A 14,478-nucleotide genomic window follows, 5' to 3' on the forward strand; every position below is an offset into this window, starting at 1 on the left:
CTCTCTTCCGGAGCTGAAGTGATTTTTTTTCTTTGAGCTCGATAAAGCCCAATACCTTCTTTTCCTCACAGAAGACAATACGCTCCCCAAGCTGATGGTTGCTCACTCAACCAAACGAGGTTCCCACAGGGTCAGGCCGCGTCCTCTCGCTTTGTCACCTCCTTGTTCACACAGCCTCGCTTCACATACATGAACACCATGTCTTTTTTCTATCCAAACAGGAGCATTTGTGTGTCATCGCACACATCCAAAGAACTGGTATTTCCCGTCACGTGCACAGAGCTCCGCTGTGACTGGGGATTATAATCCAATTATAAAACCATGCAACAGTCAAGTGCTTTATTGTACATAAATCATCTTAGTTTTAGTTGTAAATGTCATTTTGTCTGTGAGAATAAAGCTGACAGTTCATTTTTTTCTCTGGGGTGAAAACTTTGACTCCTCAAAATGTCAGTTTCTCAGCAGTGGTGAAAAGCAGCTTTGTTTGTAAATTGAACATTTTGAGTTCATCTGAAGCTTCAGAACTGACAAGTTTAGGGTTAGCAGATTTTCACAGCATGACAGCTGTGTGTAGGTTGTTTATATGTCTAATACTTTGAACTGGACAGACCGCAGTGGCCTGAGAATCTGCAGCCAAAATAACTTTAGCTGCTTGGAATGTCATGCTGTGCAGCCTCCACATGTCTTTCCTGTTGGTTGATTTATTTAGGGATGACTTTGAGAGTTGAAAGTCGGTTAGTTTGATCTAAAATATGACATAAAATGGTAAAACATTTTGATCGTTGTTCCCCAAAGCCCAAGATGACATCCTTAAATGTCTGTGTCAGTCATAACCCAAATATATTCAGTTTACTGTCACAGAGCAGTAAAGAAACTAGAAAATATTCAAATGTAAGAAGCTGGAAACTTTGACTTTTATCTTAAAAAACTTACTTGATTAATCAATTATCAAATTACTATACTTGCCGATTTATTTGATTAATCAATTAACCGTTGCAGCTCTATTTGAATAAGATACAACTGCTGATAAATAATAACTACACACAAAAAATACTGGGGGAATTTTAACCCAGTTCGAGTCAAACATGAAACCCATTGCTTTCGTTCAAAATAACCCAGTACCCTTGGGTATATAACCACTGGGTCACCAATTATACCCAAATCACTGGATTATTTTGACCCAGTTTAAGTGTAATTTGTTTTATATCCACTGGGTTATTCAGCCATACCAAGATGTGGTTATACTGACCCAGTAACAATGTCACATTTACATTACTGTTGGCTCATTATTCAACCAAAAAGGGTGGTTACTCTTACTATAGGGCTGCATTGATTGTTGTCATGAGGGATTCATTTGTAGATTATTTTCTTGATGGATTGACTGATTGATTGATTGCTCTAAAAAATGCCTACTTTAATTTTCTAAACAGTTTTTTCAAGCCAACTGTCCAGACCCCAGAGTTATTTAGTTTACCATTACACAAGCCAAAAGCAGTAAATCATCACAATTTAAATGCTGGAACTTCAGAATCTTTGACATTTTTGCTCGAGAAGAACCACTAAAATTGCTTTTCAAAATAGTAGCTAATCAATTAAATTCAAATCACTTTTACGGTATACTATGCAGGATGTTTGGCTCCTGTTTGTGAAAGTAAAAGCCAACCCCAGATTCACTCTGGTTTGGTGCTTCGCCTCGCTATATTTGCGTTTTTCGACGCTGTGTCTCTCAAATGTCTGCAGCTTACAGTCTGACACCTGGTCACTGCCTTTTTATAAAGCCCTGAGCGAACACAGAGAATAAGAATGAAATGAGAAAGAACAGACAGAGGGCAGAGTCTCTGCAGAAAAATACAATGCCACACACTTTCAATGGGTCATAAGTGATGAGAGGGGTTACTTCTGTATGAGTCTGAACATAGTTTTTTAGGGAAATTGTGCATAGCATACCTTTAAGGTTTCATATGATTAAAGAGGTTGACTGAATTGTCTCAAAAATAGGATTAGATTTTATTGTAGGCAAAGCATTTGTATATGCCCCTTGATAAAATAAAGAACATGAAAATATTATTTAAGATGTAACATACTTTTACAAAAAGAAAAGGATGAAAAAGGGGGATTTTTTGGATGCATCTTTAGGAGACAGCAGAACAGTTAACTCATAGATATGTGCTTATTACGGGGAAAAGCCATTATTCTAATTCTTTTAGTGTTGTTAGGAATATGACACTTCCTCTTGGCTGTATTTTTGCATATCTGTACGTCACATAGCTGACTGTAACATTCTTGCCAGTTTGCATCCTGCAGAAGGCGTCCGCACAAAACATCCCTGCATGAGTGAATCCTTAAATTGGAGTTATGCCCTACTGATAATTTTTTTGTGTTCTGGTCCTGAAGATTCAGCACCTATCTATATACAGTATATATTTATTAAAAAATGGAGTGTTGATTTACTGCTAATTGAATGCAGCAGAGACCCATATATCTGCAGTACTGCTGCTGCATCTCTAATGTCCTCTCTCTGCGCTCTCCACAGGGTCAGCTGTCTCAGGCTCTCAACGGCCTGTCAGACCGAGCCACCGAGGCCAAAGAGTTCCTGGTCCAGCTGAGAAACATGGTGCAGCACATCCAGGTAATTTAATGCAGACAAGCACATGCAGACAACTGCTGCTTCACCCACTGCATCCTCCATCCTGGAAGCAATGCACTGACTTGTCTTGGCAATTTGTTACCCATCTCTCATCCCCCGCTGTGATCCCAGACTGTCCACCACAGAAACAAAAAGGCTTATCGAATTATTTCACTGTCGAAATTTTGTAATCCCTGGCTTGGAGTACGGTCGTTGTCCAGGCACGATGTTGCATGTGACAGGTGCAAAATGACACTATTTCAGAGTAAGACATCAAAGCTCACACACAGCAACACTCCAAGTTCAAACCTGATTTCACGAATCACTTTAGTGGAAACCTTAGATGCTGAAAGAGCAAGTCAATGCAGAAGCACCAAAAACTGCAGTTCCTCTGATGGCCACTTGAAGTGAGTTAATCACTGTAGACCCTCATTTTAATATGCCCACATTCACAGTAGAACATGTTTATAGCCTGGTACAAAAAAACAGTTTTGGTCTCTGTAGTTTATTTACCCGTTCATGACGACTGTACAGAGGGAGTTTAGAGGGGCTGGTCTACCACTGCCTTGATCAGTGTGGGTGCTTTCACACCTGCCCTGTTTGGTTCGGCTCAATCGGACTCAAGTTCGTTTGCCCCTTCAGTGCGGTTCATTTGGGCAGGTGTGAACACAGCAATCACACTCAGGTGCGCACCGAAACAACCGGACCGGGACTGTCTTGGAGAGGTGGTCCCAGTCCGGTTACAAATAAACTCTGGTGTGGTTCGTTTGTGGTGAGAACGTGTTCCGACCTGGATGTGAACCAACTGCAGTCACATGACACATTGTTTGGGTTAAACATGAGCATGTTACAGTCCTGGAGGATTATTAATGTGCACCTCCTCCTGTACTGCCTTAATATGCACATTCAGCACATCCAATGCATCAAAACATTGTTTTCTAGTTGGAGCCGCGCCTCGTTTTCAAACTGTATGGTTTGACTAAAATGAACAATGACAGCAATATAGTCCACGATGAGCAGCGCTAAAATCAACCTGCGTAGTTGTCCCTCCATTGTGACATTAGAAAGTGTCACATTTATCTTGCAAGTGTACTCTTCTTCAACGTTTGCTTTACTTCCTGGATTTTTCCCACATGGAAATTCTGACCAATCAAGAGCAGCTTTCTCACGCAAGACATTCGATCTGGTCTGCTTGTAAATGCTGCCGTGAGAACACGACTCAACTCTAGACAATTATACAGCTGTGTAATTAAATTAGTCCCTGATTCAGACCAAAGCAAGACAGCTCTAGGTCTGCCTAACACCAAAATAGGTATTGTTGTACAATCTATGGTTTACTCTTACTTTTCAATCTTTCGTCCTCTATTTTATGTGCGTGCCATTATTTTCAACATATCAAACGTTCAGTTAGAGCCAGTTAAGTAATGGATGTTTTTGCATTTAGCATGATGCACTCTTAAAATATATTTATGATGCCACGCTCTATATGTGGACACAGGCTGTCAGGATGTAAAGAACACTAAAATATATAAAGGCAGCGACATTCAGTGAGAGTGATGAATCACCATAGCAACAGCAGAGCATTTCTCTTCTACAGTTTTCAGTTGAGAATATTGATTTGAATGGAAATGTCCCTCCTTTTACATCCAGTGGCATCACACACACAGTACTTAGCGTAAGTACAGTTTATTGACCAGGAATAGATTTAGATGCTGTGTGTGGAGACAAAGCTGTGGTCATCTTCAGAGGCTGACGAGAGGAGGAAGGTGTGATTACATGCCCTCATCGATTATCGTCACAGTCAGATGAAGCTCTGGGGAGACCCGTCAAGGTGGCAGATGCAGGATGGGAGAGGAAGGAGGTGAAGGAGGGGGAGGAGGAGTAGAACTTTGGAGTGTGTGAAAACAAACTCTACCAGGCATATTTGTTGGTACATTACTCAGTGATTGCGTGATGCTGACGCTTCATGGTGATTTTATCCACCCACCTCATATGATGGTGAGTTACGGGAGATGTGCGAATGAGGATGCATTTTTTAAATAAGTTTTCTCGAAGGAAACTTTGCGAGTATTTTAAAATGTATCGTATCGGTCATTTTCAACATTGCTTTTACTTTTATATACTCCATGTTTTAAATTAGAAGTTCCTTTATATTTTCAGTCTTTTGGACGCTTTATTCTTTTCATCCTTCGTCTGTTGTGCTGCAGGAGAACGGAGTGGAGTTTGAGGCCTGTTTGGTGGCGCAGTGCGACGCCCTCATCGACGCCCTGAACCGACGCAAGGCCCAACTGCTGGCTCGAGTCAACAAAGAGCACGAACACAAACTGAAGGTGAGTAAGCATGACGAGATAAAAAGCTTTTCAGAAATATATGAAGTGGTGGGTGCAAGAGTTCAAGTGCAAGAAACAGCATTTTGTCTCAAAATCTAACCAAGAAGGTCAGAAATAAGCAGGAGTGTAATGTGAATGCGGCTCTTTTTGCATTAAACATCACCTGTTTGAGAAATGTAAAAACAAGCTGCAACAACAACAGGCTCGACAAAAATAAATGCAACAATATTCGTGATGAATTTTGGTATTTCAGGCGTTGTTTTTAATGTCTGGAAGTTGACGTTGTAGTGGAAACTGGTGGCATTTTGATCAGTAGGAGACTCACTTGTATACTGGGAGCAATTGCTGCCTGGAATGAGGAGAAATGAATCTGAATATTATTGGTATGGCTGTGATGTCAAATATATGAAACAACCTACAAATGCACATTTTTTAGATTTAACGTAAGCAGTTAAACTCAATTCTAGAGATTTCAGAGACACAAAGAGCCACATTTGTCTTTACACTGTCTGCAACACGTTGAACAGGGGACATAACTGAGAGATGGAGTCAACAGGAGGAGGAGGAGGAGGAGGAGGAGGAGGGGGAGGAGGAGGGCGAGGGAGAGATACATTTGTGCTGTACAGCATCCAATTTCACGCTTGGACACTCTGTAGAATCAAGGTTTCACACGTGTAGGTGGTTTGAGAAACACAGCCTGTGCATGGCAACATGTGAGCGCGCTCATACACTGACACATATTTTTTTTCTCTCCTTTCTTAATATATGAAATATAAGGCATGTACAAAGATTAGCATTTCGTGGGAGGAGGTTATAAATCACTTGAAAGCTCGCTCATTTACATTCAGCAGAGTGAAGAATGTCTTTGAGGAGGTCCTGATGGGTCATTTTCAGTACACTTGTCAACCTGCAGCACATATAGGAAAGGAAAGTAACAGCTGCTGCTAATCTGGAACACTTAGAAGCAATGAGTGTCTCAACTGACGTCTGTTATAGCTGCTTTTTTCTCTGTTTTTGAGGTTTATATTTGTCTTTTGAGGAGTTTTGGAGTTTGCAAACTGGAAGTGGGGCTCCCCGAAATTTTGCATAGGGGTAGCTAGATGGGGCCAATGAAAATCTTTGGGTCGCTCAGGAATTTAGCACATCATTTACATACCTACATATTAATTTGTTTAAATACCCATACACTCAGTGGTCTAAATTCACGTCAGTGTTGAATCGATCAATACCGAGGCTTAGGGCAACACTATCGTTATCTGACTGGCTGTCATCAATGAAGGCAGGGTCAGAGACGTGGATGCTGTTCCACAGGGTGCTCAATTTACGTTAAACTGTAGTGGCTATGGCAAGGGAAGCCAAAGGGGGAGGGGCACGGGCTCGTGCAGTCTTAAATACAGCCGTCGGCCATTACAGCGAGCTTTTAATTGAGAATTGATGCCATGCGCCAAATTTTAAAATAGAAAAGTATGAACAATAAATAATATAAAATGTCTTGAAAAAGGGCACGACTACTAGTCAGAGGCCAGAAGGGCAGGTGCTTGAGCACCACCTGCAATCTATATGTGCATGTGAGTGAGGAATCGCACACTGATATACTTTGATGTCTTATTTTACAGTTAATACTACTAATTAACAGATGTGCATAGACTTATACTAGTACAGTTAAAAGTTTTTCACCATTTTAGTTCATTTTTAGTAACTCTTGTACTTATCGTATCGGCACTGCTTTTTGCTTCTGCTCCCTGAAAACACTTCCTGTATATTTTGCCAGATATTTTACACTCTGTTGTTTAGAAAACTGGGCCCACTGAATGATCCTGACCCAGGGAACCCACTGGTTATCTGGCTGGTACTGGTTGTGAATCATTAGAATAATGGTTACTGTACTGAGTGTTACTGTAATTTGAAACATTCTCTGGCACAAGAATTTTCTTAAACAAATAAAGTTCTATTGAATTGAATTGAATTGAATTGAATTAAATATACATGCATTAGGCGATTGATTCTTCAATTTATGTCTTTCCCTTAAAGAGACAAATATACAGCTTTAATTTAAAGGAGCACATACATTGTAAGGAACAAAACATTTACTGGGAGGAAACTTCGGAAGTTTAGGGGAGACTCGTGGGTATCCATAGAACACATTTCTTAATTTAGGTATCTTTAGGTGAAAGTTCAAGGGACCCCTTTGAAAATGGTCATGCCAGTTGTTTCCTCGCCAAAATTTAGCCTGACTTTGGAGCATTATTCAGTCCCCTTCCTGACAAACTATGCATTGGCATCCATTTGTAAGCATCCATGGATGCCAGTGGGGGCCCACTAATTGAATCAGGGACCACCCCTTGGTCTGTCACTAGGACAGTCATGGAGGACCCACAGTGACACACTGAGCAGTGTCGAGTCTTTCCAGGATTTAACTGCAAATATACTTCAGTCAGCAAGACTTGTACATCTTGCAGGTTAGAAATTGTTACACTGATTGCCTGCAGTGTTGCAAATGTCAAAATTATAGCAGCCATTACAGTTTTTTTGCCTGTAGTTGGAACACACTGCGACATGTTTACTGTACAGCTGCAGCTCTAAACTGCCACTGTTGCTGCTTTTTTAGCCCACAGGCGACGCAGGTTGAACTGCAGCTGCAGGTCCTAAAACAGCAGCACTGCAGAGTATAAAATGTAAAATCTGTTCTGTTAATGATTGATTGGCTGTTAAGTGATAGATGGATGTTTAATGTGTGCCGTCGGACACGTTCACACCTCTGAGACGGAGGAATTTTAATGTATCTGAGCGTGGATCTGATCCCTCCTGTCAGCCGACAGATCGGTGCCTCCATGTGGCGTTCGCTGAATCTTAATGCCAGAAAGACACATTTCTCCGTGACAGATGTGATATTCTTTATTCAGTGTAGATGTCTCATGTGAATCTGCGCTGCTCACTCACTCGAGGACACTGCTGCCATCACAGGAGTTTCCCACAGAGTCGGTGATGCAAGAATATCTCACTTTCACATGATCTGTGTTTCTCATCTGCTCCTGGAGGGCAGCGTGGATCATTTGAGGTAGATACCAGCCGCAGTAAAGTGGGGAGGATCACTGGAGGCATCACTTGTTTTCTGGAGTCTACTTCCAGTAATTGGAGAACCTCTGACATGGCCAGTCAATGGGATGCTTTCTGCTTCATTAGCATGTGGCTCAGTGGCAGAAGTCATCCTGCAGCCGTAATTAAATGAGACACATTTCTGTCCCTGGTGCTCTCCTGGTGTTACTGTAGCCCTTTGTTTATTTTCATCTCAGATCGGATTTATTTATATGAAAAGCAGATTGCTGCATAAAACAAAATGCCAGCTATGCATTTTATACGTGTCCAATTAAGACGCTAATGAAGCGCCCTGATTAATCCTGCTGATTCAGTCACACGCAGATCTGTTTATGAGGAGAAACCATAAAAACATTAAATCAATTAAAACCGATTGAAACTGCCGCAGCTGACTTGGCATCTCTGACAGAGCTTCCTGCTGCTGCCCTCTGGTCCTGCACGTTGATGCCAAAGCCTAGTCGCCATGGTGACCGGGTTGCGTTGAGCTTGTTGTTTGAGGCTGTAGAAGCAAGAGAAGTAGCTCTTAATAACATGAGTCAGACTCTTTTCTTTTTCCCCTGCACATCAGGAGGACTGACCCATGTGTTTGTTCAGGGAGACGGCAGAGGCGGAAGGTGGTTTTATGGTGGTTTGTCACACTGTGCAGTTACAAAAGCTCCTTCACTCAGTCTCAAACGTCCATACAGTTCTGTTTTTGATTTATAGCCAATGCAAACCACCAAAAACCTTTTCTGGGGACCCTGATACTAAATCTCTCTTTATATTCTAACTTAACTTAACTTATTTTGGGTGGAAAAACAATCAAAATGAAATGTTTTTAGCCTTAAAAACATCAGAATCAGCCTTAACAGTTGTGTAACAGTTGACACTCACTGTGCTTAGCTGACATACAGTACAGGCCAAAAGTTTGGACACACCTTCTCATTCAATGCGTTTTCTTTATTTTCATGACTATTTACATTGTAGATTCTCACTGAAGGCATCAAAACTATGAATGAACACATGTGGAGTTATGTACTTAACAAAAAAAGGTGAAATAACTGAAAACATGTTTTATATTCTAGTTTCTTCAAAATAGCCACCCTTTGCTCTGATTACTGCTTTGTACACTCTTGGCATTCTCTCCATGAGCTTCAAGAGGTAGTCACCTGAAATGGTTTTCCAACAGTCTTGAAGGAGTTCCCAGAGGTGTTTAGCACTTGTTGGCCCCTTTGCCTTCACTCTGCGGTCCAGCTCACCCCAAACCATCTGGATTGGGTTCAGGTCCGGTGACTGTGGAGGCCAGGTCATCTGCCGCAGCACTCCATCACTCTCCTTCTTGGTCAAATAGCCCTTACACAGCCTGGAGGTGTGTTTGGGGTCATTGTCCTGTTGAAAAATAAATGATCGTCCAACTAAACGCAAACCGGATGGGATGGCATGTCGCTGCAGGATGCTGTGGTAGCCATGCTGGTTCAGTGTGCCTTCAATTTTGAATAAATCCCCAACAGTGTCACCAGCAAAACACCCCCACACCATCACACCTCCTCCTCCATGCTTCACAGTGGGAACCAGGCATGTGGAATCTATCCGTTCACCTTTTCTGCGTCTCACAAAGACACGGCGGTTGGAACCAAAGATCTCAAATTTGGACTCATCAGACCAAAGCACAGATTTCCACTGGTCTAATGTCCATTCCTTGTGTTTCTTGGCCCAAACAAATCTCTTCTGCTTGTTGCCTCTCCTTAGCAGTGGTTTCCTAGCAGCTATTTGACCATGAAGGCCTGATTCGCGCAGTCTCCTCTTAACAGTTGTTCTAGAGATGGGTCTGCTGCTAGAACTCTGTGTGGCATTCATCTGGTCTCTGATCTGAGCTGCTGTTAACTTGCCATTTCTGAGGCTGGTGACTCGGATGAACTTATCCTCAGAAGCAGAGGTGACTCTTGGTCTTCCTTTCCTGAGTCGGTCCTCATGTGTGCCAGTTTGGTTGTAGCGCTTGATGGTTTTTGCGACTCCACTTGGGGACACATTTAAAGTTTTTGCAATTTTCCGGACTGACTGACCTTCATTTCTTAAAGTAATGATGGCCACTCGTTTTTCTTTAGTTAGCTGATTGGTTCTTGCCATAATATGAATTTTAACAGTTGTCCAATAGGGCTGTCGGCTGTGTATTAACCTGACTTCTGCACAACACAACTGATGGTCCCAACCCCATTGATAAAGCAAGAAATTCCACTAATTAACCCTGATAAGGCACACCTGTGAAGTGGAAACCATTTCAGGTGACTACCTCTTGAAGCTCATGGAGAGAATGCCAAGAGTGTGCAAAGCAGTAATCAGAGCAAAGGGTGGCTATTTTGAAGAAACTAGAATATAAAACATGTTTTCAGTTATTTCACCTTTTTTTGTTAAGTACATAACTCCACATGTGTTCATTCATAGTTTTGATGCCTTCAGTGAGAATCTACAATGTAAATAGTCATGAAAATAAAGAAAACGCATTGAATGAGAAGGTGTGTCCAAACTTTTGGCCTGTACTGTATGTTGATGTATGATTATGATAATTGAGTCCTTTGACGAGGTGTGCACCTATTCTGGGACCAACAGCAGACAGAGTTAGCTTCAATCTTAGTGTAGTGGAGCAATTTTCCCTCAGGGGTTAGTAAAGACCAAAAACGGAGCTTCAAGACAGTGAATATTAGAGTTACATTCATCAGGTGGACACAAACCTGACTCCAAATAAATAAAAACTACTCTGGAACTTCTGGATGTGGTCTAGCTGACAGTTTGACAGTTCTAGTTTCTTTGCAAAGTAAAAGTTTGGCACACCCACACAAGTGTCACTGGATCAGACCTCTGGTCAGTTGAACAGTTTTCTGAAAATAAAGTCAAATCAGATCAAATCAAAAACTGAAATGTGAAACCAAGTTGTGGTTTTAAAGGGGAAAAAATGGAGTATTATTCCTTGGCCAGGCTGAGTGACTCCGTTGGTTGGCTATCAAGGGTTTTGTATGGATTACACAAACAAGCTATAACTTGTTAATTAGTGCTGGTAGGCAGAATTTGTTTCCTTTGGACAAAGCTGTTTCCAGTCTTTACGCTAAGCTAAGCACCAGCACGGAGCTTTAATGTGGAGAATTTATGAAACATGATCAAACCGAGGCCTCTGCTGTCAGTCCTTTTCACTGTATTTCATCTGGGAGATCCGGGCTCACAGAGTCATCAGTGAACTGATGAGCGATTCTTCCGAGGGCTGATTAGAGCAACACAAATGGAATCAGAAACTTTTCTGCAGAATCTGCCACCGGATGCTTCGTCCTCTGGACACCCAGTCGCGGTTGTTTAATGAGTACAGCTGCACTCAGGCTATTTTTATTTCCACTCTAGTGATTTACTGACCTCCCTGTTGACTCCTTGTCATCTGACTAAAATGTGTTGCTCCCAGGGATCCCTGCTCTCTCCAAGGTCCCTGTCTTTCAAGCACTTAAACATGGGGAAGAGTTTAGACTGTACAGACATGATCTCGGGAAACAGAAGCACTGGAGGCAAATATCGAATGATTAATTCTCTTACTGTGAACAACAGTTTTTTATCGCTGCGGTGGGATCTGCAGCAGGGAGATGAGCATGAAATATTAAAACTGCTGCTGAATTCAACGTTGAGGGATTTTTCATCAGTGGGCTTTTTTGTAAAGTACTTGCTTGTAGAGTCAACTCTCTGTTGCTCCTCAGAAAACTTGGCAACAATTTTTATGACTGCAGCTAGCGATAACTTTTTTATCATTGATTAATATTTAATTATTTAGTCAGGAAAATGTCAGGAAATAAAAATAGTGTCCATCCCAGTTTCCAAGAGGTAAGATGATGTCTTTAAATGTCTTGTTTTGTTGGACCAGCATTTCAAAACCCCAAAATATTCAATTTACAACAAAATAAATCAGATAAAAGCAGAAAAAATACAGGGATTTTTCTTGAAAAATGACTGAAAATAGTTGCTAATTTTGTTTTTAGACTATTGACTAATTAATTGATTGACTAATCAGTTTCAGTCATTTATTATGGAGCTAAAAAATGCAAAACAATCTTAAGTTCACACTTCTAAAATATGAGTATTTGCTGCTTTTCTTCACTTCATATTATTGTTAATAGAATATTTAGAATATATTTTGGACTGTTGTTCAAACTTGATAAGCATTTTCTGACATTTAATGGACTAATTGATTAAACAGTTAATTAAAAATATTTTTTAAATAAAAGATGCAGGCAAACGAGTCAATGAAAATTGTCCAATATGTCATTTTGGCCCCTGTTCCTTTTTACCATTGAATGTCTTTTTGTGGGATTTTTACTTGAAAAATGACATTTTAGTTCCAGCTTCTAAAATGTGATAATTTGCTTCTTTTCTTCATTTCATATTATTGTTAATAGAATTATTTTGGATTTTGGACTGTTGGTTGAACTAAGTAGGTGTCTTCTGACATTTTATGGACTAAATGATTAAACATTTAAATGAAAAAATGATTGACAGATGAGTCAATGATAATAGTCCAGTATCTGTCATTCTGACCCCTATTACTTTATACCATTGAGTGTCTTTTTATGTTTGCATCAAGTTAGTAAATCTCATCTCTTCGTTGCGTTTCCCTGCATCTGTCTGAGTAAGAGACACATTAATGTCGAGCAGGAAGCGCCTCGATCCTTGCTGACAGCTGAGCGTCTGTGGAAGTGACACTTGTCACTTTCTCTGAGCGTCACTGCAGCGTGTAGCATATAGGAAGCAAAGCAGAATGTGACTTTAATCCCTTTACTCTTCATCCTTTCATCCTGTAACAGTTTAATTTGATGTTCACAATCCCTCTTGTCTCTCTTTTTACTTTCTCCTTTCCTCTCTCACTTTTCCCCTTTTCCTATCTTCTCTTTCCTCTTCTCCTCTGCCCTTCTGCCTCCGTCCATTTCCCCTCTCATCTCTCCCTTCACTTTCCTTTCCCTCTTTCACCTCACGTCAGTATCATTAAATCATCTTCATGCACTTCCATAAGGACAAACTGTCATAGATTTTATGTCAGGGTCCTGACTGACTGTACACCAGCCTGTGCTAAGGGGACAGGTTAGGTTAGGAGACTGCTGCCATCGTATCTCACAAGGCCAAAAGTGCTGCAGTGGCCTAATAATTACAACAGAAACAGATTGAAGGAGATAATTTATTTCTCGAAGAGGCTGCAGGTCCTGCAGATGTGCTCACAGTACAATATGTGCAGCTGATGTGATACTGGAATATACTGGCCCATTTTTTTAAATATCCTGTTTGGTTGTAGTCGGTGTTGGTGCAAAGGCAGAGATCCCTGCAGAGAAGTTGCTATTTCAGCATTGGCAACAATTGCCTAAGCTGCAGAGCACCCCAAAAAGGAAGATGGACTCATCAGGCTAAGTCTAAAACAGAGTCTGACAATAAATGAAACAAAACACAGGTTAATATCAGCAAAGTATTTCAGAGATGGAGAGAAAATGTTGCAAGTAGCGTAGCCATCTTCTAACGAGAGTCAAAGGCTCACAGCTGTGGCTTCAAGTTCATGTTTATGTATCTAGAGAGAGCCTCGAATCGCAGTGTGTCCTCCACCTTACTCCCCGCTGCTGCAGGCAACCGCACTGGAAGCAGCAACCTGAATAAAGCCAGCTTAAACCCCAGCTCCCTACCAAATAAGCAAACTTTCTGTTGCTGCCCATACACAGGCTAGACCTGGTACTGCTGCTGGCCACCAGCCCGCGCCGAGACCCTGTGCGGGGTCAGTTGTGTTAGCTGAAAACAAGCCACTACAGACAAAGGTCTAAGGTCCGATACCAAAGGTCTGTCTCTTGAGCCGCCGCCTGCTCTCCTCCCATTAAAGGAGTCCACAGTGGCGGGGAGCGAGGCAAAGGGACCATGGGTTGGCTATCTAGCTAGCTTGTCTCATTTGTGTTCAGAGAAAGAGCTCTACAATGAAATAAGATCAAATAAATCAGTGTGTGGGAAAGGGAGAGAGCGTAGAGCTGCAGGAGGAGGGTGTACTTTTAGATTCTGTTGTTTTTTTGTTGCCTTCTCCAGATTCCTGCTTACCCCAGTTTTGAAATATAAATATAAAAATTCCCATTTTAGTATCTGTTGTCAGGTTATGTAAGCAGCTCCTTTAATAACAAGAGTAGTAACATGTTTTAATGAGTCTCATGGCAACAGAGCAATTCTCTCACTCGAGTCCTTGGATGAAGAAATGTAATGTTCCCAACATGAATAGTAAGTGGAAAGTGTATTTCAATGCTCTGAGCATCAGTTTGTATTCATATTGCCCTCTCGTTGTTTGGGATTGTTTTAGCAGCGCTGTCGAGCTGCTGCGACTCTGCGTGACGACGTGTTTAATCACCATGACAGCCACATATGTCTGAGAGGACAGAGGACGGAGTTTGTTTCCCCCCG

The 14,478-nt window shown here is 41.4% G+C and overlaps 1 protein-coding gene across 2 annotated transcripts in view; it reads left to right on the forward strand.

Annotated features, from left to right (window-relative positions):
• trim9 (tripartite motif containing 9) overlaps positions 1–14,478 on the forward strand; it is a 58,372-nt gene that overhangs the window by 19,109 nt on the left and 24,785 nt on the right. For both annotated transcript variants that reach the window (XM_033642919.2, XM_033642920.2), the window contains exons 2-3: positions 2,534–2,629; positions 4,834–4,956. In XM_033642919.2, coding sequence (XP_033498810.1) covers positions 2,534–2,629; positions 4,834–4,956 — 219 coding nt within the window. The remainder of the gene's footprint in view (positions 1–2,533; positions 2,630–4,833; positions 4,957–14,478) is intronic.

Source organism: Epinephelus lanceolatus, chromosome 15 (genome assembly GCF_041903045.1).
Source record: "Epinephelus lanceolatus isolate andai-2023 chromosome 15, ASM4190304v1, whole genome shotgun sequence".
Classification (NCBI taxonomy): domain Eukaryota; kingdom Metazoa; phylum Chordata; class Actinopteri; order Perciformes; family Serranidae; genus Epinephelus; species Epinephelus lanceolatus.